The sequence below is a fragment of the Rhinatrema bivittatum genome, chromosome 4 (genome assembly GCF_901001135.1).
Source record: "Rhinatrema bivittatum chromosome 4, aRhiBiv1.1, whole genome shotgun sequence".
Taxonomy (NCBI): Eukaryota; Metazoa; Chordata; class Amphibia; order Gymnophiona; family Rhinatrematidae; genus Rhinatrema; species Rhinatrema bivittatum.
The window spans coordinates 142062131-142089030 of NC_042618.1; the positions used below are offsets into that span (position 1 = coordinate 142062131).

The 26900-nt window shown below is 44.0% G+C and overlaps 2 protein-coding genes across 2 annotated transcripts in view; both read right to left on the minus strand.

Moving 5' to 3' along the window:
- The window catches only part of MIPOL1 (mirror-image polydactyly 1), a 1009124-nt gene extending 982688 nt beyond the window's left edge, over positions 1–26436 (minus strand). The window contains exons 1-2 of the mRNA XM_029598907.1: positions 26376–26436; positions 3857–3926 (exon numbers count right to left, since the gene is read on the minus strand). The gene's annotated coding sequence lies outside the window, so the exon portion shown is untranslated. The remainder of the gene's footprint in view (positions 1–3856; positions 3927–26375) is intronic.
- DTD2 (D-aminoacyl-tRNA deacylase 2) overlaps positions 1–26485 on the minus strand; it is a 39983-nt gene extending 13498 nt beyond the window's left edge. Inside the window, exons 1-2 of the mRNA XM_029598908.1 lie at positions 26334–26485; positions 3857–3926 (exon numbers count right to left, since the gene is read on the minus strand). Coding sequence (XP_029454768.1) covers positions 3857–3926; positions 26334–26474 — 211 coding nt within the window. The 5' untranslated portion in view covers positions 26475–26485. The remainder of the gene's footprint in view (positions 1–3856; positions 3927–26333) is intronic.
- Positions 26486–26900: the final 415 nt, after the last annotated feature.

Consider the following 26900-nt stretch of genomic DNA (forward strand, 5'->3'; position numbering starts at 1 on the left):
GGTTTAAATCAAGGCATTTTCATCTCTACACTCTAGCTAATTCCTTCACGCAGTGACTTGCTGGAGATTTCTAGATACAAGTTTGCACACTATGGTACTCTGGTCGTCTGTATTATAACTACTCTATAATACGGGACCATGGGAATTTTTTCCCTGTTTGCTGACTCTCAGTTCTCCTTGCTTCTCTTTAGAAATCTCCTAACGCTTCACTATGACTGAGCACATTAACTGTCTCTCTCTGAATGTTAAGGGGGATCTCGTCCCCAATTAACAGGAAAAGGATTTTGCAATTTGCACGAGGGAACAAGGCCCAAATTTTCCTTTTGCAAGAGACATTTAACGTCACAAGAGCACCAGAAATTAAAGAAGGGCTGGGTGGGAGCAGTTTATTATTCCTCTTATACCTCACGTAGCATTTTAATAGATAAAACTCTAGGCCTAAAAGTTAAGAGATCATATGCTGATCCTGCTGGTCAATATGTTATCCTAGAATGTACTATTAACTCCACGACCTTCACACTTGTAAATGTTTACGGTCCAAAATGTCAATCAGCAGGAATTCTATTGGAACCTAACAAAATAGCTTCCTTCGGCTTCGAGGCCTTGGTCATTGGAAGTGACTGGAATATATGCCCAAACCCAGAAATAGACAAAGCCTCTAAAGTTGGGCTGGGTTCCACTAGCTTCACTAATGACATTGATATTACCACCACCTTCCGCCTGGTAGATATTTGGAGGCAGCACCACCCCCAGGAGCGAGACTATACTTTTTTTTTCTCATCACAACACATCATGTATAGTAGAATTGATTTTATGCGCACTCCCAATATTTATCCCAAGGTGTCTAACAGTACAATTCTCTCAAGCACGCTCTCTGATCACCACCCGATATTAAATTCAGCTTTGACTTAACTCTGCAACACCTAAAGCTTTCAACTGATGCTTAAATACCTCTCTCCTTGGCAATAAAGATTTTTCAGACTTGGTTAAAAAGGCAGTCTTGGAACTTAATGAATTTAACCCAGTTGCTGACTATGAACCTGGGCTTCGGTGGGCAGCCTTTAAGGCTTTCCTACATGGCAGAATTATTGCATATGCAAGTCACTTACAATTTACTCGTTGAATGTGCAAAATTAAAAACAAAACACAAAAATGATGGCTCTCCCCACACATTCAAGTTGCTGGAGCAAAGCGAAGGGAGCTAAAGTCCCTTGAGATGGATAAGATTGGAGTATTTTAAAGCACACACAATCTAAAGTTTTATGAGAATGGGGACAAGCCCTGTACGACGCTGGCCTGAAAGGTGGGTAAGTCACATATCATTAGCATTTACTCACAGGGTAAACTGACTTCTGATCCAAGGGAGATTGAACAGGTTTTTGTACAGTACTTCTCTAATCTTTATGTTACGTCTGAAACCCCACAAGAAGAGGGTGTCTCCCGGTTTCTGAAGGGTATCCGCCTGCCTCGGCTGTCTGATGGACAGGGTGAAAAACTCGCAGCTCCTATCTCGTTGACGGAAATATAAAACACTGTGGCGGCATTACCAAAGGGGAAATGCCTGGGACTGGTCGGTTTCTAGATCGAGTTCTACAAGAAATACTTCATGGACGTGGCTCCTCTTCCTTTTTTCGTTATTTCAAAAAGCAGGTGAATCGCCCTAAGCACTGAGCGACATGACCGATGCCACTTTTACTCTTATCCCAAAGAAAGGCAGACAGTTCGGATTGTGGCTCCTAATCACCCCACATCACTACTAAACTCAGACTTAAAAATTCTAGCAAAAGTATGGCAGTTGTGTCTGGAGGCGGTTTTACAGATTCTGATTCACCAGGACCAGACCGATTTCATCCGGGGAAGAGTCTCTACTGCTAATACTAGACATCTGTTTAATGTCTTACACGTGGCCAAGCGGGGAGGAAGGCCAGTGCTTGTCATGTCTCTGGATTCCAAAAAAGCTTTTGATAGGGTGGGTTGGCCCTTCTTGTTTCATACTCTCAAGATTGTCGGGTTGCCAATTCAGTTCCTTGCTTGGGTTTGGACTATGTATCACCACCTTTGGGCGTGTCTTGATTAATGGATCACTGTCCTCCTTTGTTAACATTGCAACACCTTTTTTCTAAACTCAAAAAATAATCCGGTGTTTACCAGTCCGGCAGAATATATGGAGAAATGATGAATGGTTGGCAACTATGATAATAATCGGGAGTCCATCGTACAAGATGATATTATGGTGTAACTGCTTTATGACAAGGACAACATTTAGTTGTGTTTGAGGAAATTGAGGTGAGCTGCGGATTATTTTCTGAGTTTAGAAAAAAAAAAAGATGTCAAGTTCAACACCTCAAGAATTATTCTTAAATTTAGTAGAAGGATTGTAAAATTCAATATACAAAAATCAGTAGAAGCAGTGCAGATGAAAGGAGTATTTGGCATCTTTCTTATGGAACATTTACAATACGACATTTATAACAAGAAAAGTAACTTTTGAAGTGCATGTGAATGTTTGTAAATGTGGTAAAATATTGTAATCCGATTGATACTTGTATTGTTATAATATTTTTTAGTGGGTGTGTTCCCCTGAAGAAGGGGACTATTTGTCGTCAAAACTAAGATCCTAGTCGGGTTTGTTGGATATTGGGACATTATGGGTGGGTTGATTTTAATAGGGTGTGATATTTCTTTGGGATTTAAGATATTTTAATATTTGTTTAAAAATCTTTTTGAAGTATTATATATTGAATAAATATGAAAAATTAGCACTGTCTTTGTTCTTTATATGTATAGTGTTAAGTTTGTGCCATATAGTGTTTTGAATTTTGGCCAAAAAGCTCCATTGTTTTGTCTCATCTGACCACAAAACCTTATCACACATTTTAGCTGTGTCACTCTGATGCTTTCTGGCAAACTCCAGACAAGCTCTGAAGTGATTTTTCTTCAGAAATGGCTTCTTTCTAGCCACCCTCCCATGCAGGCCAGTTGTATGCAGAGCTCTTTATATGGTTGACTGGTGCACATCCATTCCAGTCTCAGCCTCTGAACTCTGTAGCACCTTCAAAGTGATTGTTAGCCTCATTCTGGCTTCCCACACAAGTTCCTTCTTACTCCGATACTGAGTTTTGAGGAACACCCTTGTCTAGGCAGTGTCTGGGTGGTATGATGCAACTTCCATTTCCTCAAATTGATCCAACAGTTCTCACTGGGATATTCAAGCCCTTTGAGATTATTTTGTAGCCTTTTGCTATCTTATGCATGTCTATAACTATCTTTAATTTCTTTAGAATGCTCTTTCGTCTTCATTTTCCCGGCTTTCCTTCAAATTCTCAGTCTGACCAATGATACTGGAATTAGGGGGTCTTTTATCCAGAAAAGCTGATTTTTTTTTTTTTTTAATGACTCACAGGTCAGGTCAAATTTTAGGGCAATATCTTTCATATATGTAAACTTGGAGCTTGCACAGCACAGGAGTTGAATTCTTATACATCAGCATTTTTCAGTTTTTAATTTTATTCCACAAAAATTGCAGATAATAATGAATTGTGACTTTGAAAATTTACCTTAAGAGCATATTGGTTTGCAACAAACACTTTCTGGAACAATCTGTGTAAATGTCATTTATAATCCACATAAATCTGACTTTTTTGGGGGTGGGGTTGTCAAATACTTTTGCAAACTACTGTATAAGAAAACAAAGCATCTTTGAACTCGAACACTCAATTTCTTGGTAGAGCACATTTGCTATATAGTACTGAATTAGGGTTTTGGGTTTTGTTTTTTAATAACATTCACTGTAGATGTACGAATTTAACTACATTTTTATTTTTTTAAATAAAGGTACTACAGTAATATTACTTACCCATTTTTGGAATTACGGTTTCATCTGCTCCTTTGAAAAAGCACACATAGATTACCATTCCTTTCTGAATCTACAATGTTAAAAAAATGCCATGTTTAATTAGTATTTATAGCAACAGATGTAATATTTACAGTTGCTAAAATTTAACCTACAGTTGTTTTCTGCCAGAACTGAAAAAAGCTACATCTTCTATTTTATATAGCATTGGCAAAATACTTGACAGATAGTAACCCTCATCAGCTAAACAAAGTTGCTGTTAAGTCATTTTTTAAATTCTTTAAGCAGCAACATCAGTGTTTCCCCACCAGTGTACCATCAGACCTGATCAGGAATACCACAGAAAAGTCATCGTTACCTGATGCTCAAATCCAAATCAGCTTCCTGTGTTCTGCTCTCAGCACCTTGCAACAAGAGACACTACTGGTTGCTTTGAAGCATACAGGAGCTCCATTCTGGGAACTTGTAGTCAAGCATGCCTCTCCATCCTAGCTACATCATGAGGCCCAAGTATGGGAATTACCTGACAGCATGTTGGATCAAGGGAGAGCGCTAGACGTAGTGTCCTTGGATTTCAGCAAGGCCTTTGACCCAGTTCCATATAGAAGACTTATAAATAAATTATGCACCCTATGGATCCTAGAGTGACTGACTGGGTTAGAAATTAGCTGAGTAGGAGGCGACAAAGGGTAGTGGTAAATGGAGTTCTCAGAGGAGGTGATTGTTACTAGCGTGTGCCTCAGGGATCAGTCCTTGGACCAGTTCTTTTCAATATTTTTGCGAGCAACATAGCAGAAGAGTTGGGGAAATAAAAGCAAGTTTTGCTTACTATAAAATGATGTTTTCCATATATAGAAGGATGAATTAGCCATCACCCATGCTCAATGGGTGATGTCATCAGGCAGCACGTTGCGGAGGTGTCTCTCCTATCAGTTAAAGTTTTCGTATACAGAGTATGCATAGGTCTTCCTGCACGAATGACTGTCCCAGAACTCTCTTCAGTCAACAAAGCCTGTTGAATTTCTAGTATAGGTTGCTGTCCAGAGAAGAGGGTGGGTTTTGCATGGCTAATTCATCCTATGGAAAACACCATTTATAGTAAGCAAAACATGCTTTTTTCCGTCGATAAGCAGGCTGAATTAGCCATGCTCCATGGGGAGTTCCAAGCTAAGGGTTGTTATAGAACAAGTTCCATTTGCAATAACTTCCTCATTTTTTTTTTTTTAATTGTCTGTCCCAGGCTCTCCCATGAACAGACAATTAGGATGTATTGGCATGCCTGAGGACTGCAGTTCCTACCACGCTGTCAGCAGTGGCAACTGTATCAAGGCAGTAGTGAGACATGAAGGTAAGTATTGATGACCATGTAGATAACTTCTATATGTCCTCAATAGCAACATTATTTAAATGTGCCAATGATGCAGCTGTTGCTCAAACTTGGTGCATCCTCCTTGGCCTGGGGGATAGCGTAGCAATATTTAATGCATACCGTGATCCAATTAAAGAGCATTCACTTAGATTACAAGTATATCCAGTCTGTTTGGTTCGTAGGAAACTAATAGTTGCAAACTTTTTCTACGAGCTTGAGATGTAATATGTAAGATTGCAAACATGCCCTGGCATATAAAGTATAGAGCAATTTCTCCCTTTCATGCCTGTGTGGCTTTGGGCATAGCGTCAGTAAAAGCAAGTTTGCTTACCGTAAACGGTATTTCCGTAGATAGCAGGATGAATTAGCCATGCTGTCTGGGAGCGTCTCGCGACCGGTCAGTAGGCAGAGTTTTCTCAGTTAGTACAGAGTTTTGAACTCTGTACGGCTGCGCAATTGCCTTGTTACCTCAGTCTCTTGTAGCCAAGCGAGATGTATGTGGAAACGTTTTTTGGTAGAATCTGTAGACTGTCTAGGGAGGTGGGAAGGGATCGCATGGCTAATTCATCCTGCTATCTACGGAAATACCATTTACAGTAAGCAAACTTGCTTTTTCCCCCCCGATGGCAGGGCTGAATTAGCCATGCTGTCTGGGAGTCCCAAGCTCCCAGGTTGTGTCCATATAGTAAGTTTTTATGATTTGAGGACATTACCCTTCAATAAAGGTAGACAGTCTTATTCTGTATTCAGGGTTGACAAAACTGCTGAACCCAGAGCTGCATCAGAAGATGTTTGCTGTCAGATACAGTAGTGAGATGTGAAAGTATGAAGAGAAGACCAAGTTGCCGCTTTGCAGATGTCCAGTAGCGGAACTTTCCTTAAATGCGCAACAGATGCTGCTGTTGCTCGTATCTGGTGCTCAAAACAATAGAATGTTTATTGTAGCAGAATTCAATGCATTGGGATAGCCAACTAGCAATGGTTCTTTTGGAGACAGGCTGGTTTAGATTATTAGGGTTAAAAGAGAGGAACAATTAAAATGATCTTCCTTGAGATTGAGTCCTTTGTTTGTAATAAGCTAACGCTCTTTTACAGTCTAAAGAGTGCAGAAGCTTGTCTCGGTCATTATGAGGTTTAGGTTTGAAGATTGGCAATGTAATTGACTGGTTTATGTGGAAAGCCGATACTACTTTAGGAAGGAAAGTAGGATGAGGCCGAAGAGTGACCTTATCATGGTAAAATTCTAAATAAGGAGAATAGTGAACCAAGGCTTGTAATTCACTTACTCTCCGTGCTGATGTGATGGCCATTAGAAATACAGTTTTCCACGTGAGGTATTTAATGTGGCATGAATCTAATGGCTCGAAAGAAGGCAGCATTAGCTGTTCAAGGACTATATTGAGATTCCATGGTATAGGAGGCTATGACACTGGTGGCCGTAGACATAGCATGCCCCGCATGAATCTGGAGATCAGCGGATGGCTGGAAATGGGAAGTCCATTATGAGAGTGGTGGAAAGCTGCAATAGCGCTAACATGCACACGAACGGAAGCCAACACTAGACCAGCAAGGTAGAGTGTATGGAGATACTCTAGAAGTTGCATGGCTGTTGATGAGAACGGATCTAGTTGTCGCGGTTTGCACCATTCCGTGTAACGATGCCACTTTCCTGCATAGTTACGACTGGTTGAAGATTTCCTGGATGCAATGAGAATGTCTTCAAGTTGAGATGGCAGACCCAGATGGCTTAATAAATGCCTTTCAACCTCCAAGCTGTCAGGTAGAGGGAACGATGCATTGGATGAAGGAGGGACCCCCTTCCTGAGTTAACAGACGTGGATGGTTCTCCAGTGGAATTGGTGGGTGAATGAAGAGCCGCATGAGATACGGATACCAGGGCTGCCTTGGCCATGCTGGAGCTATGAGGATCATATCCGCTGTGTCTCAGATGCATTTCTGAATTGCCCTTGAAATTAGCGGAATGGGAGGCTAAGCATAGAGCAAGCCCTCCAACCATGGGATGAGAAAGGCATCCGGAGCATGACGAAGTTTGCTCGGGTAAATGGAGCAAAATGCTTGTGTTTGACGGTTGCTCTCGGTGGCAAAGAGATCTATTATCGGGTTGCCCCAGCGTTTAAAAACCCTTGTTGCTACTTCTGGATTCAAAGTCCATTCGTGTGGATGAAATATTCTGCTGAGGCGATCCGCCATGACATTGTCTAAACCCGGAAGGTAAGTGGCTTGCATTGAAACTTTGTTTGCTATTGCCCACGTCAGTATTCAAAATGTTTCCTGACAGAGGATCCATGAACCTGACCCTCCTTCCTTGTTTATGTAGAACAGAGCTTTCCAAACTTTTCATGTTGGTGACACACTTTTTAGACAAACATAATTTCGGGACACAGTAATTCAGTTTACTAGCAAACCAGAGGTTAAAGGTTAAACGAACTAAATGTATTTCGACAATTTATGTATGTTTCCTTAAATATATACATAATGAAATGTTTCACGACACAACCTATCTTGTGAAAACCTCTCATTTATATTAAAAATATATAATATTCCAAGCTTAATGTTATTGTTCTAATTTATGAATAACAATAATAAAACAAAGTTATTGTGTTATTCAATTTACCTCTTTAATGAGATATATGAGCTTGATGGGATGAACACAGATTTTGAATATTTGGTGTTAATAAGAAAGTCCAAAGGGTCTTCTGCGTAATTTTAAAAAGCTGGCCAGTTTCACACTATATAATTATTTGATAGCCTCATTCAACTAATTCTATATGGCTATGAGAGTGAAGACTGGAATTTATAGGAAGGGACAGAATGTCAATATAAATCCTGCACCTCCAGTTCTGTAACTCTGTGCATCCACTGAATTCCCCCAAACAATGGAGCTTGGATGTTTCCCTTACAGCTCATCATACTAAAAGATATTTTCAAATTCTGGTGTCACCTCACAGTAACAGCAGCACAAACACCTTCCACTGCCAGGCACATTGTGAACTAACACAAAACCTCGCAAAAAAGACACTCAAAATCTATACTGCAATCCCATCGTAACATAACAGTAATAACACCAAGGACTCAAACAACAATAACCCTACCTGTGAATAAGCAAGGGTAAATATTACACTGGGTCCTAGAATACCAATACACCACCTACTGAGGAAACAAAACAAACCCGATTGCTATAGATCCCTATGCTAGTAGAATCTCTAATCATGGTCACACACACAGAGCAGAGACAGACCCTCACCAAATACAGAATAAAGGAGCACAAATTTGACAAAAACTGACATGGAAACCCCAAGAAGCCAGACTCTGTGTATTAACAATGGAAAAACAGAACCACCATTCCTCATAAAACAAATAAAATCAAGAAACATAAATCATCAGTTATAATAGTAAAACCATACTAATAAAAGAATATTTTAAAACTACTGATAAATAGAATTTCTATTAATTAAAATCATATACATTTTTTACAATTTCCCAAATACCAATAAAATATTTAAAAACGGCACATATATCAAATAACACCCAATAATTAAAACTAATAAGGATTTTAAAAAGCCCCTGCTGTCCATACGTGGGAGCTCTTGATTTCCAGTCACCCTGATATTGTCAAGGATTAGGAGGTTATCCTCTCTCTCACACATACTCACATGTCCATTCTCTCTCACACATACACTGTCACATACATACATACATATTCATGCTCTTATACCCACCATAACTTCTCGCTCTCGCAGACACTGACACATTCTCAGGCTCTAAGACACTCTCTCCCCCTCCACACACACCAACCACACAAACTCTTACTCCCCTGGATTTTCTCATACACACTCATGCTCTCACTCTCTCTGGCTCCCTCACATACACACAAACACACACACCCAGGCAAGTTCCCAATCACTCTCACACAAACACACACACCCAGGCAAGCTCCCAGTCATTCTCACACACTGAAACTGACCCCCAGGCAGGCTCCCATTCATTTTCACACCACTCCCTCACAATCCCCCAGGCATGCACACATTCATTCTCACACAAACAGACCCCCAGGCAGGCACCAATTCATTCTCACACACATACACATATACACCACACACAGGCAGGCACCTATTCTCACACATATAAACCCCAGGAAGACACCCATACATTCTCATACACAGACACACCCTCAGGCAGGCACCCATGCATTCACACACATACACCCCCAGGCAGACTCCCATTCATTCACATGCACACTAAAGGCAGACCCCCTCTCTTTCTTTTGCCAGCAACCTCAAGAGCCTCTCTCATTCCTCTGCTGCCACTGTCACTGATGCCGCATGGGTATTTGGGAGGCGCTGATTGCTGCTATTGGCACTGAAGCCCATTCTGTTGCCTTCTCTGTGTAGGCCCCGTGGGTTTCCACTTCCTCCATGTTGATCTCGTACATTGTGAGATCCGCATAGAGAAAATGCTACTTTTGCACATTACCAAAAATTACATGTGCCAATCAGTAAAAAGTAATTTTTTTTTTACCTTTGCTGTCTGATCTTAGTTTTTTATCAGTTGGTCACAGGCTTTTTTGTTCCACCTTTCCTTTCTTATTTTTTTTGCCAATTCCTTTCATATTGTCTTTTTTTTCTATTTCTTTTCTCTCCATCTATCTTCTTCCCTCAAACATTCAGTCAGGTTCTCATTCTCACATGCTTTCTCACACACACACACACACACAGGCTCTCACATGCTCTCTCATACAATCATTCATACACACAGGCTCTCACTGGTACATGCTGTCTCTCACACACACACAGGCTCTCACATGCTGTCTCTGCAAACATTCAGGTCCTCACTCCCACACACAGTCTCTCAACTCATCTCATACATGCACACAATCTCTCAACTCATCTCATACACGCACTCTATGGGCCCTCAGCCTCTCTCTTACCTCTGGGCTCCTCTTCATGGGTCGCTGCAGGATGGGCTCTGCAGCGGCCCTGATCTTCGCGGGCCGATCCGCAGCAGCGGCGTCCCTCTTCTTCGCGGGCCTCCTCCTCTCAGCCCGCTGCTCTTCTTCTGCACGTAGCTGATGCTCCACCTCCTTCCTGCCCGTGCGGCTCCGGCAACATTTTTCTTCCGGGGCCGCGTGGGCAGGAAGGAGGAGGAGGAGCACCTGCGTGACCTTTTTCTTCGAGCTGTGGTGACGTAAGCTCCACCACGGCTCACCGATCTTCATGCTGTGTGTCTCCGGCACACAGCCCAGCGAAACTTCACTGCTCAGCCGCCAGTGGGATGAGGTCCACCGGCGGCTGCATTGGTTCCCACTTGCCGGTGTGTCACGTGCACCGGGCTTGCGCAGCACACCTCAGGCGACACAGTAAAGTGTCGCGACACACACTTTGGAAAGCTCTGATGTAGAACATGGTGACTTGGTTGTCTGTGTATACCATGAGATGCTTGCCCCGAACATGAAGGGAGAAGGTTTGAAGCACTTCCAGATGGCTCGAAGTTCCAGGAGGTTGATCTGTTTGCTCTCTTTAGGAGACCAGAGACCTTGAGTCTTTAGATTGCTCAGATGGGCTCCCCAGCCCCTCCTGAATGCATCCGTTGTGAGCGTAAGTTGATGGGAAGTTAACCAGAAAGGTGCTCCCGAGGTCAGGTTGTTGGTGTTTTTCCACCATTGAATGTCAATGCGCATTTGAGTTGTAAGTTGTATTTTGGTTGAGAGGGGTTGAAAGTAGTGAGACCATTGATTCTTTAGTCCCCATTGTAGGCAGTGCATGTGTAGTCTGGAGTAGGGAACTACATGGATAGCTGCCGCCATGTGATCCAGTAACTGGAGAACTTGACGTGCCGAAATATATGATCGGTTGCATTGACGTCGAGTTAGTGAGGATAGCGTTTGAATCCTGTCCTGCGGGTATGCTCTCTGTTGTGTTGTATCGATAAGCGCTCCAATGAACTGTAGTGTTTGGGTCAGTTGCAGGTTGGACTTCTCGTAATTTATTAGGAAGCCCAATGTCTGAAGGCAATTGATTGTTTGGAACGTGTGATTCCGTAGAGTAGCCTGATCCGAGGCTACTAAAAGCCAGTCGTCCAGATAGGGGAATATCTGGATCGACAGTTGTCAGAGGTGAGCCATCACTACCGCTAAACATTTTGTGAACGCTCTTGGGGCCAAAGATAGGCTAAAGGGTAGAACTTTGTATCAATAGTGGCTGTTCTGAGCTTGAAAACAAAGGTATTGCCAGGAAGAAGGGTGCATGGGTATATGGGAGTACGCATTCTTCAAATCTATGGAACATAGCCAGTCGGACTGTAGGAGGGAAAGAATAGTCTTGAGAGATGTCATCTTGAATTTTTCTTTCTGAATATGTTTGTTGAGATTCCGTAGGTCTAAGATGGGCCAAAGACCTCCGGACTTTTTTGGGATGAGGAAATAATGGGAGTAGAATCCCCGATTTTCCTGTAATATTAGAATTCTTTGAATGGATTTTTGGTTTTGTAGATTTTGTAATTGTTCCTGAAGGTACAGTGAGTGGGTTGATGTAATCCAGGGGGAGGGAATATGAGGGAGGCATGGGAGTGTTACAAAATTTATCTGGTAGCCTTCCCTTATGATGTTCAGCACCCAAGAATCTGAGGTAATTGCCTCCCAATTGGCATAGAATAGCCAGAGGCGACCTCCTATGTATGGTGGAGGAGATGGCTCAGGATAGCTCAAAAAGATGAAGTCTGTTTTTGTGGGGTGCTGGTGCTATCTTTTGAGGTCATTGACGACGAGGTTGTCCACAGGATTGATGAGTCTGAGATTGGTATCTCTGGTGGGAATAATGTTGCGTTCGATAGGTATTGTATGGTTTAAAGCAGCGCTTCTCAACCGGTGTGTGTCATGACACACCGGCAGGTGTGTGTCATGACACACCGGCAGGTGTGTCACGTGCTCCCGGTCTCTCCCGCTGCTCTTCCTTCCCTGCTGCCATTGCCACTAGGCTATCAGTAAGTTCAAGCCCAGTGGGAACGGCAGCGGTGGTAGAAGAAGCAGTGGCACCTGCGGCTGGCCTTTTCTTCTTCCCCCCGCCCCCGTGACAGGAAGTGATACGCGCTGCGCGGGAAGGAGAAAGAGCCGTGCTGCATGGAAAAATAGCAGCGGCGGCAGCAGCAGCATCGGCCCCTGAGCAATCGAAGCAGCCAGTAATCGGGAAAGGAGACAGCAGCATGAGCCTTCCATGGCCGATGGGATTCTTCTTTCTTGGCCTGCGGGGGCTGGAGGAGGCGGCTGCTGCAGCTACCATTTGTGCTGGGGGGGGGGGGGGGGGAGGAGAGGAAGTGAGTGAGAGAAAGAGAGAAGCAGCCAGCCAGCCTGTGTGTGACAGAGAAACTGGTCAGAGAGCTGATGTGTGTGTATATGTGAGAGACAATGAAAGTGACTGCTCAGGGAGGTGACCGATGTGTGTGTGTGAGAGAGAAAAAGCATGGAAGTGAGAAATCTGGGTATTTGAGAAAGCATGGGTGTAAGAAGCCTGGTGTTGTTGGGGGGGGGGGGTGAAAGAAAGCATGGGAGTGAGAAGCCTGATTACGTGAGAGCGAGCATGGGAGTGGGAAGACTGTGTGTGTGCATGCATGAGAGAGAGAGAGAGACTGGTTGGTAAGGTGACTGTGTGTGTGAATGTGATTCAGGGAATGAGAAGCCTGTGCACGTGGAGAGCGAGCCTGGAAATGAGAGAGACTGGTGTGTTGAAACAGAGAGAAAGTGATTATGGGAATGAGAAGCCTGGGCATGTGGAGAGAACAAGCATGGGAGTGAGAGACTGGTGAGTGGGTGTGAGACAGAGAAAGTGATTATGAGAGTGAGAAGCCCATATATGTAAGTAGAACACGGGAGAGGGAAGCCTGTGTGTGTGTGTGTGTGTGTGTATGGCATGAGAGAAACTGTTCAGGAAGGTGACTGGTGAGTGTGTGTGTGTGTCAAAGTCTGTTTGGGAGATGATTGGTGTGTGAGAGACAGAAACTGGTCATGGGGGCATGACTGGTATGGTGTGTGTATGATAGACATGGGCACTAAGGAAGAGGACCATGAGAATAGAGCTTAGCTTCTACTGCATGCCACGGCCTGCATGGAAGGGGAGTAGGAGAGCTGCTGGAGGGGTTAAGTAAAGGTGGCTTTTTAAGTTTATTTTTCTTGATTGACTGCCATTTTAATTATTTAATATTATGTGATGTCTGCTTTTTTGAAATATTTTATTGGTGTTTGGAGAATTTTTAATAGTTTTTATGAGTTTTTAATTGTTGGATGTTATTCTGTTCATAGCTGTTTTGAAACATTTATTCTGCTTATTAGTATAGTTTTACAATTATTTCTATGTGGGGATCTATAGCTGCTTGCTAGTTCTGTTTTCCTAATAAGAGGTGTATTGGTTTTTAGGGCCTGATTTAATATTTGTAGTGTTGCCTTTTCATAGATAGGGTTGCTCCTGTTTGAGTGTATTCCATAATACAGGTGTAACTGTATGCGAATTAGTTTGTGCATTACTACAGATCCTAGGAGTATGTTAGGTTGGTTCTGTGTCTGTTACCGAGATGAGATATTTTACTAGCATGTAAGCATTTGTATCAGTTATTTGTTCTGTTTTCTCAAGAGGACATGCATTGGTGGTAAACTGCTGTCTTTTCATAAGTAGGGCTATTGAGCCTGGAAGTAGAAGGAGTTTGAGTTGCTGTTACTGAGATGACACCAGAACATCTTTTTTGTAGGGTGAGTTGTATGGGGAAAGTCATAATTCTGCTTTACATCCATTATTGTGGGTCAGGGGGGTTCCCTTGGATGCAAACTGTACTTTTACATCTAGCCCTGTGACGATCATGGGTCAGTGTGTCATGCATGTGAGAACCATCTGTCAGGTGTGTCCCCGACAGAAAAAAGGTTGAGAATCACTGGTTTAAAGGGTACCCTTGAGAGTAGGAGGAGAAGTGAGTGACAGTACCGAGGTACTCTGTTCTTTAAGAAGGGTAACGGTTTCCGCAAACTCTGAAGAGAGAGCGGTTTTAAGCGGTGTACCGCAAGGATCGGTGTTGGGACCGGTCCTCTTCAACATCTTTGTGAGCGACATTGCGGAAGGGATAGAAGGTAAGGTTTGTCTTTTTGCGGATGACACAAAGATCTGCAACAGAGTGGACACGCCAGAAGGAGTGGAGAGAATGAGACGGGATTTAAGGAAACTGGAAGAGTGGTCGAAGATATGGCAGCTGAAATTCAATGCCAAGAAGTGCAGAGTCATGCATATGGGGAGTGGAAATCCAAATGAACTGTATTCGATGGGGGGAGAGAGGCTGATATGCACGGAGCAGGAGAGAGACCTTGGGGTGATGGTGTCTAATGATCTGAAGTCGGCGAAACAATGTGACAAGGCGATAGCTAAAGCCAGAAGAATGCTGGGCTGCATAGAGAGAGGAATATTGAGTAAGAAAAGGGAAGTGATTATCCCCTTGTACAGGTCCTTGGTGAGACCTCACCTGGAGTACTATGTTCAGTTCTGGAGACCGTATCTCCAAAGAGAAACAGAGACAAGATGGAGGCGGTCCAGAGAAGGGCGACCAAAAAGGTGGAAGGTCTTCATCGAATGACTTATGAGGAGAGATTGAAGAATCTAAATATGTACACCCTGGAAGAAAGGAGGAGCAGGGGTGATATGATTCAAACTTTCAGATTCTTGAAAGGTTTTAACGATCCAAAGACAACGACAAACCTTTTCCGTCGGAAAAAAATCAGCAGAACCAGGGGTCACGATTTGAAGCTCCAGGGAGGAAGACTCAGAACCAATGTCAGGAAGTATTTCTTCACGGAGAGGGTGGTGGATGCCTGGAATGTCCTTCCGGAGGAAGTGGTGAAGACCAGAACTGTGAAGGACTTCAAAGGGGCGTGGGGTAAACACTGTGGATCCATAAAGTCAAGAGAACATCAATGAAGAGTGGGTGGCTCGCCAGAATGACGGCTACTGCCTGGAGATAATACCCTTATTCAATAAACATACACACGGTTACTGCGACTCCAACATCGCTCTAAACTTCAACGGCAAGAGGAAATGTGGAAAAAAGGATTTGCACTCACAAAGAGGGGAGTAGCTGGCTTGTTACGGCGGTTACTACCCCAAACCAAATAAGTCTGATACTTCACTTTCAATGCATATCCAGCATAGCTCTCTGCTTCAACGGCAGGGGAGAAGAAAAACTGATACTTCATGCGTATCAGCATAGCTCTCTGCTTCAACGGCAGGGGAGAAGGAAAACAACCAATAAGGGCTGAATAACATAGTCTGGGTAAAACAAATAAGCATGGGTGTAGCTTGCTTATTGCGGCGGTTACTACCCCTAACTAATCAAGCTTGATATTTCACTTGGATGGAGCTCCATCACTACTCTCTACATTAATGGTGGGGGTGGAAGGGAAATAGAACCAAAGGTTACTAAGAACCAAGAAAAACATAAGTATGAGAAGAAAAAAAAAGTGTGAAGCTTGCTGGGCAGACTGGATGGGCCGTTTGGTCTTCTCCTGCATCATTTCTATGTTTCTATGTTAAGTCCTAACCTCTTTAGTCTTTCCTCATAGGGGAGCTTTTCCATTCCCCTTATTTTGGTAGCCCTTCTCTGTACCTTCTCCATCACAATTATATCTTTTTGAGATACGGCGACCAGAATTGTACACAGTATTCAAGGTGCGGTCTCACCATGGAGCGATACAGAGGCATTATGACATTTTCTGTTTTATTCACCATTCCCTTTCTAATAATTCCCAACATTCTGTTTGCTTTTTTGACTGCCGCAGCACACTGAACGGACAATTTCAATGTGTTATCCACTATGACGCCTAGATCTCTTTCTTGGGTTGTAGCACCTAATATGGAACCCAACATTGTGTAATTATAGCATGGGTTATTTTTCCCTATATGCATCACCTTGCACTTATCCACATTAAATTTCATCTGCCATTTGGATGCCCAATTTTCCAGTCTCACAAGGTCTTCCTGCAATTTATCACAATCTGCTTGTGATTTAACTACTCTGAACAATTTTGTGTCATCTGCAAATTTGATTATCTCACTCGTTTTCTTTCTTTCCAGATCATTTATAAATATACTGAAAAGTTAGGGTCCCAAGACAAATCCCTGAGGCACTCCAATGTCCACTCCCTTCCACTGAGAAAATTGTCCATTTAATCCTACTGTTTCCTGGCTTTTAGCCAGTTTGCAATCCACGAAAGGACATCGCCACCTATCCCATGACTTTTTTATTTTTCCTAGAAGCCTCTCATGAGGAACTTTGTCAAACGCCTTATGAAAATCCAAATATACTACATCTACCGGTTCACCTTTATCCACATGTTTATTAACTCCTTCAAAAAAGTGAAGCAGATTTGTGAGGCAAGACTTGCCCTGGGTAAAGTCATGCTAACTTTGTTCCATTAAACCATGTCTTTCTATATGTTCTGTGATTTTGATATTTAGAGCACTTTCCACTATTTTTCCTGGCACTGAAGTCAGGCTAACCGGTCTGTAGTTTCCCGGATCGCCCCTGGAGCCCTTTTTAAATATTGGGGTTACATTTGCTATCCTCCAGTCTTCAGGTACAATGGATGATTTTAATAATAGGTTACAAATTTTTACTAATAGGTCTGAAATTTCATTTTTTAGTTCCTTCAGAACTCTGGGGTGTATACCATCCAGTCCAGGTGATTTACTACTCTTCAGTTTGTCAATCAGGCCTACCACATCATCTAGGTTCACCGTGATTTGATTCAGTCCATCTGAATCATTACCCATGAAAACCTTCTCCATTACGGGTACCTCCCCAACATCCTCTTCAGTAAACACCGAAGCAAAGAAATCATTTAATCTTTCTGCGATGGCCTTATCTTCTCTAAGTGCCACTTTAACCCCTTGATCATCTCCCTCACAGGCTTTCTGCTTCAGATATATTTAAAAAAGTTTTAACTGTGAGTTTTTGCCTCTACAGCCAACTTCTTTTCAAATTCTCTCTTAGCCTGTCTTATCAATGTCTTACATTTAACTTCCCAACGTTTATGCTTTATCCTATTTTCTTCTTCCAATTTTTGAATGAAGATCTTTTGGCTCAAATAGCTTCTTTCACCTCCCCTTTTAACCATGCCGGTAATCGTTTTGCCTTCTTTCCACCTTTCTTAATGTGTGGAATACATCTAGACTGTGCTTCTAGAATGGTATTTTTTTTAACAATGACCACACCTCTTGGACATTTTTTTACTTTTGTAGCTGCTCCTTTCAGTTTTTTCTAACAATTTTTCTCATTTTTATCAAAGTTTACCTTTTGAAAGTTTAGCACGAGAGCCTTGGATTTGCACACTGTTCCTCTTCCAGTCATTAAATCAAATTTGATCATATTATGATCACTATTGCCAAGCGGCCCCACCACAGTTACCTCTCTCACCAAGTCCTGTGCTCCACTGAGAATTAGATCTAAAATTGCTCCCTCTCTTGTTGGTTCCTGAACCAATTGCTCCATAAAGCTATCATTTATTCCATCCAGGAATGTTATCTCTCTAGCGTGTCCTGATGATACATTTACCCAGTCAATATTGGGGTAATTGAAGTCTCCCATTATTACTACACTACCAATTTGGTTAGCTTCCCTAATTTCTCTTAGCATTTCACTGTCTCACCATCTTGACCAGGTGGACGGTAGTATACCCCTATCACTATAGTCTTCCCCGACACACAAGGGATTTCTACCCATAAAGATTCAATTTTGTATTTAGTCTCATGCAGGATGTTTATCTTGTTGGACTCTATGCCATCCCGGACATAAAGCGCCACACCGCCTCCCGGGTGCTCCTGTCTGTCATTGCGATATAATTTGTACCCCGGTATAGCACTGTCCCATTGGTTATCCTCTTTCCACTATGTCTCTGAGATACCAATTAAGTTTATTTCATCATTCACTGCTATACATTCTAATTCTCCCATCTTACTTCTTAGACTTCTGGCATTAGCATACAAACATATATAAGCTCCGCCAACCGGGCCTGATGGACAGATCCCATGATAGCATGGCTAATTCAGCCCTATCAAACGGGAAAAAAGTGTGCCCAAAAACCGAGCGCACAACGCGTATGCAAAGCCGACGCACTGTGCAGGGCAGCAGAGCACACACAGGAGCGCGCGAAAAACACCACTGCGGCCTACCTCACAGCATACAAGAAAAAAAGCCTACACGCGGGGCCTAGCCTACCGAGGGCCACTCAGCCCGCCAGGCTGCCCAGTTCCCCAACCCCAAAGGGAGCAGAAACAAAATGTTGGTACGGCGTGTCGAGCACGGAGACTGTAGGAAGTCCTGAAACCCCTCTGTCTCTGATTCAAAGGAAAAACTTTGTTTTTGTTCCACTGCTTGATGTGATCATTGCCCTGGTGATATTGGTGGAGCATCCTCCTCCAGGACTAACACTTGGTCCAGATCTAAATTTGGCAACAAGATGGTTATGACAGAGGTAATCGGATCCAGGATTTGCAGACTGAAGCCACAATTGCCACATAGTGGATGCCAACATTGGCTTTGGTATAGTGGTAGGAAAAGGATAGACAGATACTCTTGATGAATATGTAGCTAGAAGAAGTCTGGGTGGTGGAATGGCTGCCCCTTAGTAAGCCATGTGAGATCTCCTTCCCCCCGAGTATGAAGAACTTGGTTGGAATGGAGGTCTAATGGAACGGAGCTTAGATACTTCCCTGCTTCCATGTCTAGATTTCTGTACCAACTGTGACTTTTTGGCTCCGTGTACCTTTTTTTTTTTTTTTTTGCAATGGTGCCCTGTGCAGACGCCCTCGATGCACTGTTATGTTGTCAGCTTAGATGAAATTGCATGAGGCAATTCGGATGATATGCCATCCTTTAATGAAGCGTTGTGTGCTGGTGATACACCACACACCATTGATGCGACATGCAACTTTTTCTTTGGCGCTTATGAGCTCCAGGGATGGTGGAAGGGCACTTGGATGCTTTTTGCACCAGCTGCACAATGATAGGTCTTTTATGCTCCATACGGTGTTTTTTTAGTCTGGGAGTCTAGACACACACCCGGTGAAACACAATGCTTGCACCATTGGCGCTTTGGGCACTGCCCAATGAGGAGTTACCTGTCTGCCGGTGTGTTGAAGTCCATAGGCGGGCTATTTTCTTGGCCTTCTGGCGCTGAGCCCTTGGGGACATGCGGCTGCAGTCCCTGCAGTTTGGCTGATCATGATCTAGTCCTAGGCAAATATAGCAACAGCTGTGCCTGTAGATAATGGACATTATGTGGCTGCAGGAACAGTATTCAAAGCCTGCCATAGGGTACAGAGCCATTGTAGCACTGAAAATGGAGAAATTACTTACCTGATAATTTCCTTTTCCTTAGTGTAGACAGATGGACTCAGGACCAATGGGTATAGTGTACTCGTGCTAGCAGTTGGAGATGGATCAGATTTCAATCTGACGTCAGCACCTAGTCCATATACCCCTGCAGGAAGTGCAGCCGATCAGTATTCTTCCTTGCAAAGCAGTATGGATATATGTGTGAATGATTAACTTAATGAGTTTGACTCTGATAATTTAGGTGCAACGTTAAAAATTTGATTAATTTTGATCATTGAACTGGTTGATTGATTATAGCTGGAGACCGCCAGTATCTTCAACCGGAAGCGTCGACACCCAGCAGGGTGGATGCCCTATGTAAGGAAAAACATGGCTTACCTTGATTTGATGAACAACCATGTATAACGGCAGCCGAGGGTCGGCTGCTGAGTCCATCTGTCTACACTAAGGAAAAGGAAATTATCAGGTAAGTAATTTCTCCATTTCCTAGCGTGTAGCAGATGGACTCAGGACCAATGGGATGTATAAAAGCTACTCCCGAACTGGGTGGGAGGCTGCCCGAGGTCCGATTAGGATAGCTCTTGCAAATGCTGTGTCCTCCCGTGCCTGGACATCCAGATGGTAGAATCTGGAGAAGGTATGGATGGAGGACCATGTTGCCGCCCTGCAGATTTTGGCAGGCGACAGTAATCTAGTTTCTGCCCAGGAGACCGCCTGAGCTCTGGTAGAGTGGGCCTTTACCGGTAGAGGTGGTGGCTTTCCCGCTTCTACATAGACCGCCTTGATGACTTCTTTGATCCAGCAGGCAATGGTTGCCCGAGAGACCGCTTCCCCTTGCTTCTTTCCGCTGTGAAGGATGAACAGATGGTCCGTCTTTCGTACTGGTTCTGACATTTCCAGATATCTGGATAGCAATCTGCCGATGTCGAGATGGCGCAGGGATCGATCTTCTTCAGACTTCTTCAAACCTTCCATGGTTGGCAATGATATGGTTTGGTTGAGGTGGAAGTGTGAGACTACTTTGGGTAAGGAGGGAACCATGCGTAGATGGATGATCCCTGGAGTGATTCTGAGGAATGGATCACGGCAGGACAGCGCTTGTAGCTCTGAGATGCGGCGGGCCGAGCATATGGCCAGCAAGAACACCATCTTAAGGGTTAGTAGACGGAGAGATAGGCCTCGGAGGGGTCTGAAGGCGGGTCCAGCTAGGAATTCCAAAACTAGGTTGAGGTTCCACAGGGGCACTGGCCACTTCAGTGGGGGGCGAATGTGTTTGACCCCTTTGAGGAAGCGTGAAACATCTGGGTACGGTCCCAGGAGCCCTGTCATGCTCCTGGGACCGTAGCATGACAGGGCTGCCACCTGAACCTTGATTGAGTTGAGGGACAGTCCTTTCTGAAGTCCATTCTGTAAGAACTCCAAAATTATAGGAACTTTAGCGGAAAGTGGTTTGGTGCTGTGATCTTCGCACCAGGCTTCAAATACTCTCCAGATCCTTATGTACGTTAGAGATGTGGAGAACTTGCGTGCTTGGAGGAGGGTATCTATTACTGACCCCGAGTATCCCCTCTTCCTCAGTCGGGCCCTCTCAATGGCCAGACCGTAAGAGAGAATTGAGCTGGATCCTCGTGGAGGATGGGGCCTTGTTGCAGTTAGGTCCCTGTGTGGAGGCAGAGGTAGCGGATCCCCTGCCAGTAGTCTTCTCATGTCTGCGTACCAGGGTCTTCTTGGCCAGTCCGGGGCCACCAGAAGGACTAGGCCTCTGTGTCGCCGAATCTTGTGAATGATTGCGTCCAGCAGGGGCCATGGGGGAAAGGCATATAGCAGGGTCCCCGGTGGCCAGATCTGTACCAGGGCACCGATCCCTTTTGACTGTGGGTCTCGCCTGCGACTGAAATATCTGGGTACTTGAGAGTTGGATCTGTTCGCCAGCAGGTCCATTTCCAGAGTCCCCCACCGATCCACTATCATCTTGAAGGCTGTGAAGGACAGCTTCCATTCTCCCGGGTTTAGACTTTCTCTGCTGAGGAAGTCTGCTGTGGTGTTGTCTTTCCCGGCGATGTGGACGGCGGAGATGTCCTGGAGATTTGCTTCCGCCCAGGACATCGGGGGGGGGGCTATTTCTAAGGAAACCTGTTGGCTTCTGGTTCCGCCCAGTCGGTTGATGTATGCCCCGTGGTGGCGTTGTCCGACATCACTCTGACCGCTTTGTTTCGAAGTCTGTGGACAAATCGCAGGCAGACTAGCCTGACCGCCCGTGCCTCTAGTCGGTTGATGTTCCACCCCAACTCTATGGTCTCACTGGGGCCTGCTAGGTCCGGGGTGTTTCCTGAGGAGCTAGCACTTAATCTTGGGTGAGCCTGAACGTGGGCTGGAGCTCCTATGGCCTCTTCACATTGAGCGCATAGGGCGTCTGCTTCCTTGCTCTGTGCGGCTCTGAGGTTGCATGCAGAGCAGAGGCCTAGAGCAATTATGCCTGACTCTGGAGGTGCCGCTTCTGCGGACGCGTGGGCTCTTATGCGATCCATTGCGTCTGATATCAATGTGCGCCGATGCGCTCCCAGCCGTAGATGTGCGCTTAGTAGTATGCGCAAGGCTTAAGCGCGGAGGATTACTAACGTGCGCCTAAAGATGTGCGCCTATAATATGCGCCCAATTATCGGCGCCCATGATACGCGCCCAACTATTTTCGGGCGCCTAATATACGCGGCCGTTGCTTGAGCGCTTAGCTTTATTTGGGCGCTCGAGCGGGCGGAGGGCGGTGAACAAGGACAAGATGGTGACGGCGAGCAGGCAAGCAATATGGCAACCTCCTTGGAGGGTCTCCATGTGGGCAGACCCTGTTAATCCTCGAACCTCGGAGACCAGTAAGTAAAGGATGTACGCCTTACCTTGTCTTCGGCGCTTCCCGGTTGCGACCCGGGCAGTCTCCGGCTGCGGGGGGAGAGGGTGATTACCTTCACCGCCGCGGTCGAGGATGTCCGCCCGCCGCCTCTAAGCCGCGCCCGAACTCATCTCGCTCGGGGGCTAAGTCCTCACCGCGAACGGCTCCGGAACGAGGCTACCTCTAAGCCTCGCCCGAGCCCTTCTCACTCGGGGGCTAAGTCCCTGCCGCGAATCGGCCACCGGACCGAGGCTCTTACCTCCAAGGGACCACGGAAATCAACTCGGGAAACTCGACTGGAGGAGGGACCAGAGGGAATAACTGCAGGAGTGCGGGGCTCGTCTTCAGGTAGGATTCTTTAAAATTTGTTTGGTAGAACGCTCAGCGAGCGTGAGATAGCTCCTAACTGCTTTGGAGACGGAAAATACTGATCGGCTGCACTTCCTGCAGGGGTATATGTACTAGGTGCTGACGTCAGATTGAAATCTGATCCGTCTCCAACTGCTAGCACGAGTACACTATACCCATTGGTCCTGAGTCCATCTGCTACACGCTAGGAAAGTGATTTTTTTTTGGAAGAGAAATTGAGAGAGTTCCATACAAAGTACAGAGACAACCTCCTGCATCCATGTAAAACGTAGATGAAAAGAGAATGACGAGAGTTCTGACTTGAGACAACTCACCACCTGATGATGTCACCCATTGAGCATGGCTAATTCAGCCTGCTTATTGATAGAAAATTGTCTTTTTGCAGATTATACCAAAATCTGTAAAATGGTGGACAGCCAGAAAGGAGTGGAAAATATAAAGAGGGAGCTAGTGAAGCTCGAGGAATGGTCTAAGATCTGGCAGCTAAGATTTAATGCTAAAAAATGCAGAGTATTGCATTTAGAATGCAAAAACTGAAGGGAAAGGTACAGTATTTGAGATTAAATTCTTTTAAGCACAAAGGGAGAGCAGGATCTGAGGGTAATTGTATCTGATGATCTTAAGGTGGCCAAACAGGTGGATAAAGTGAATGTAAAAGCTAGACAGATGCTTGGCTGACTAGGGAGAGGAATGGTCAGCAAAGAGATGATATTGCCTCTCTACAGTGAGACCTCACTTGGAATACTATGCACAATTCCGGAGACCGCAATTTCAAAAGAATATAAACAGGATGGAGTCAGTTCAGAGGGTGGCTACTAAAATGGTCACTGGGTTTTTTTTTGTTTTGTTTTGTTTTTTTTAAGCATATGGGGATAGAATTAAAGATCTAAACATGCATACCCTAGAGCAGGGCTTCCAAAACCCGTCCTGAAGACCCCCACAGCCAGTCAGGTTTTCAGGATATCCACAATGAAGATGCATGATAAATTAGCATATACAAAGGCTCCATGATATGCAAATTTATCTCATGCATGTTCATTGTGGATATCCTGAAAACCCAATTGGCTGTGGGGTCCCCAGGACAGGTTTGGGAAGCCCTGCCCTAAAGGAAAGGCGAGATAGGGAAGATGTGATAAATATTCAAATATTTCAAAGTTTTCCATGCACATGAGCCTTTTTCAATGGAAAGGAGAGTGAAAGTCGGCAGATTCAGGACTAATCTTAGGAAATACTTCTTTACAAGAAAGGGTGGTGGATGCATGGAACAGCCTTCCAATGGAGGCAGTGGACACAAAAACAGTGTCTGAATTCAAGAACGCATGAGATAAATAGAGGGAATTTCTAAGGAATGATGCTAAATTGGTCAGACAGGCAGACTGGATGGGCCATATGGTCTTTTCTGCCATCATGTTTTTATGTAGGGCATGGATAGCTATTCTCCATTTTATGCAGCAGACACATGCAGCAGTCAAAATAAGTGATCCAGTTGCCTGCACCACACCAACTTTTTGCCTTCTCCTGCACTTGTACACAAAGGAGCAGGACCATTGCGATGGGTTCATATAGGTCGCCACCCTCTCCCTTTGTTTTAAAATCTGAAAGTGATTGTGGAGCTTTCAGAGCTCTTGTTTTGACCATGAATCCTCTTCATGTCTGCACTGCCTGCTGTGCAGAAGTTGGTATGGTACTTTTTTTTTTTTTAAATGAGGTTGTGCAATAGGCTTGAAAAAATTGGAAAACAGTGAGCTGCCCAGCAATTCTCCCCCTCCCCACCGCCGCCAATTGTCATCAAAATGTACAGCTTACCTTGCATTTGTCAAATCATGTTTGTCCATAATCACTGTGACATCACAGTGCATGAACCAAACAGATGCCATTCAAACAGTGATCACTTGTGACACTGTTCCAAACAGGGCAGCTCAGAAGGGCTCTGGGATGCAATTTCAACAATTTAATTTGCTGGTATTATGTCTCATTTTCTTTATTCTTTATTATTTTCTTCTCATGTTGATTTATTATTTTGTTAGTCCTATAAATATATATTAATGCAGGGAACTAGAAGCAGCAAGTTTCTTTACAAAATTCTGGTTACAATCAAACTGCATGGCTTATTATATACAGCAGAGCTAAATGTGCTAAAGGCGTTTCTCACATATTCTCTGTAATTACAGTTAGGGAGATTTTGCATATGTGCCAAAGATACTCTTTAAAGATACAAGGAAATGGATACCCTGTAGGCTGAAATTGTTACTTGGCTGAGAATGTTTCAGGAGTAGTTTTTAAAAACTGGACAGTGTAAATACCTAGCATGAATTAAAGAAGCATGATATTAATACAGGACGAGGATCAGGGAAGATCAGTGCAATATATGATTCTCGCTTTATTTTTTGTAATTTTAGTATGGGGATTTTCAAACAAATGACTGCTCTCAACAAAACACCCACATGTATGGTTTTGTCCTAAAGCACTTTTTTTTTTTTAAAAGCAATTTCACATCAGTATGTCTTACAATAACAATTAAGCTAAGAGGAGGAATTTAGTTGGGGGGGGGGGGGGGGATGGAATTTGGAGAGGTTACCAAGTTTCTTTTCTGAAACCAGCTACTACCTAAACTGCTTAATCATCCCGGCTTTTCTAACCACTATTTGCCTATATGTGAACCACTTTAACAACCTAGGAGGTCAATTTACTAAGGTGCAACAGCTGAATGTCCAGTTTAGTGAATAGGCCCCAATAAAAATGAGCGCTGCGGTAAATTACACACATTAATGCATCTTAGTAAACAAGCTAATTTGGCAAATCACTTCAAACAATAGCTTTGGGGACCTAAGTCACTCTCTCGGGAAAATATTTCAGCAGCAAGTCTCAGCCACTTTCAAATATCCTCATTTTTAATTTTCAAATGTGAGCATTGGCTCTATTTGATTGCATCTCATTTTACTATTTCTATCCTCAGTAGCCTACTCAATCTTACTGTAACTCTGCACAGCAAGTTTACTACTGCAGAGTCAGTAAGCAGAGGCGTAGAGTGAGAAATGTGTACAAAAGAAAAACGTTTTCGGGATTTGTATTTATTTACAACAGCTGAATGCTTAAAGCTCCTGGAAGTAAACAGGCGGCAGTTCACCAACTCCCTCTTACTCCTCTCGGGATTTTTCGTGTTCTAAATTATTAAAGGCTACAACAAAAACATAATTGCGCTTTACCAGGAAGCATTTTTAACTTAAGAGACATCTTTAGTCTTTCATTACAAAGCAACAGAGTAAAAAAAGGAAACGCTAAGAAAACAGTAATATGTTTGGATAAAAGCTCTCTTCTTGATGAAGAGGGAGATCTGAAAGCTCAGCACGGTTGTCCCGGACACAGGAACGGGAGGGCATTAGAACAGGCTGCAAAATGCACACGATAACACCTTAGAAAAACCTGATTACTAAGCTTTCGATGCAGTCCCCTTCCCCACCCCGAGCTTTCATGTCTACCTCCACCCATTCTGCCGGGTCCGGCTCCACGGAAGGCTTCACCTGCAGTCGTGCATCTAAACACTGCTGCAAAACCGCTCGAGCCACCAACGATCGTTCAGCCATTACCGTCCCCCGAGCTAGGGAAACGTTCTGCGTCATGACGTACCCCTCACATCCGCCCCATTGAAGCTCACGACGCAAATAGGCAAGGGCCATGAAAAGGGGTGGAGCAGGGTTGCCAGGTTTTCCTGAAAAAACAAGCGCTATTTTCAAAAAAAAAAAAAAAAGCCCAAAAACACATGATATTAAAACTACTTTTATTAGAAGCTATTTATCTACAGAAAACACTTAAAAAATACTTTTGTGAGTGTAATGGAGAAATACAGTAGATTGCAATAGTATTTAACCCCCTAAAAATGTCCATCAGATTTTTGTGGATTACATGTTACATAGATTGTTGCAGACAGTATGCACTAAAAGTAAAATTTTAAGCTCACAATTTATTATTCAGTATTGGCTTCAATCTAGCCACCCTCCCTTGCAGGTCAGTTGTATGGCTAACTGGTGCACACCCCCCCCCAGCCA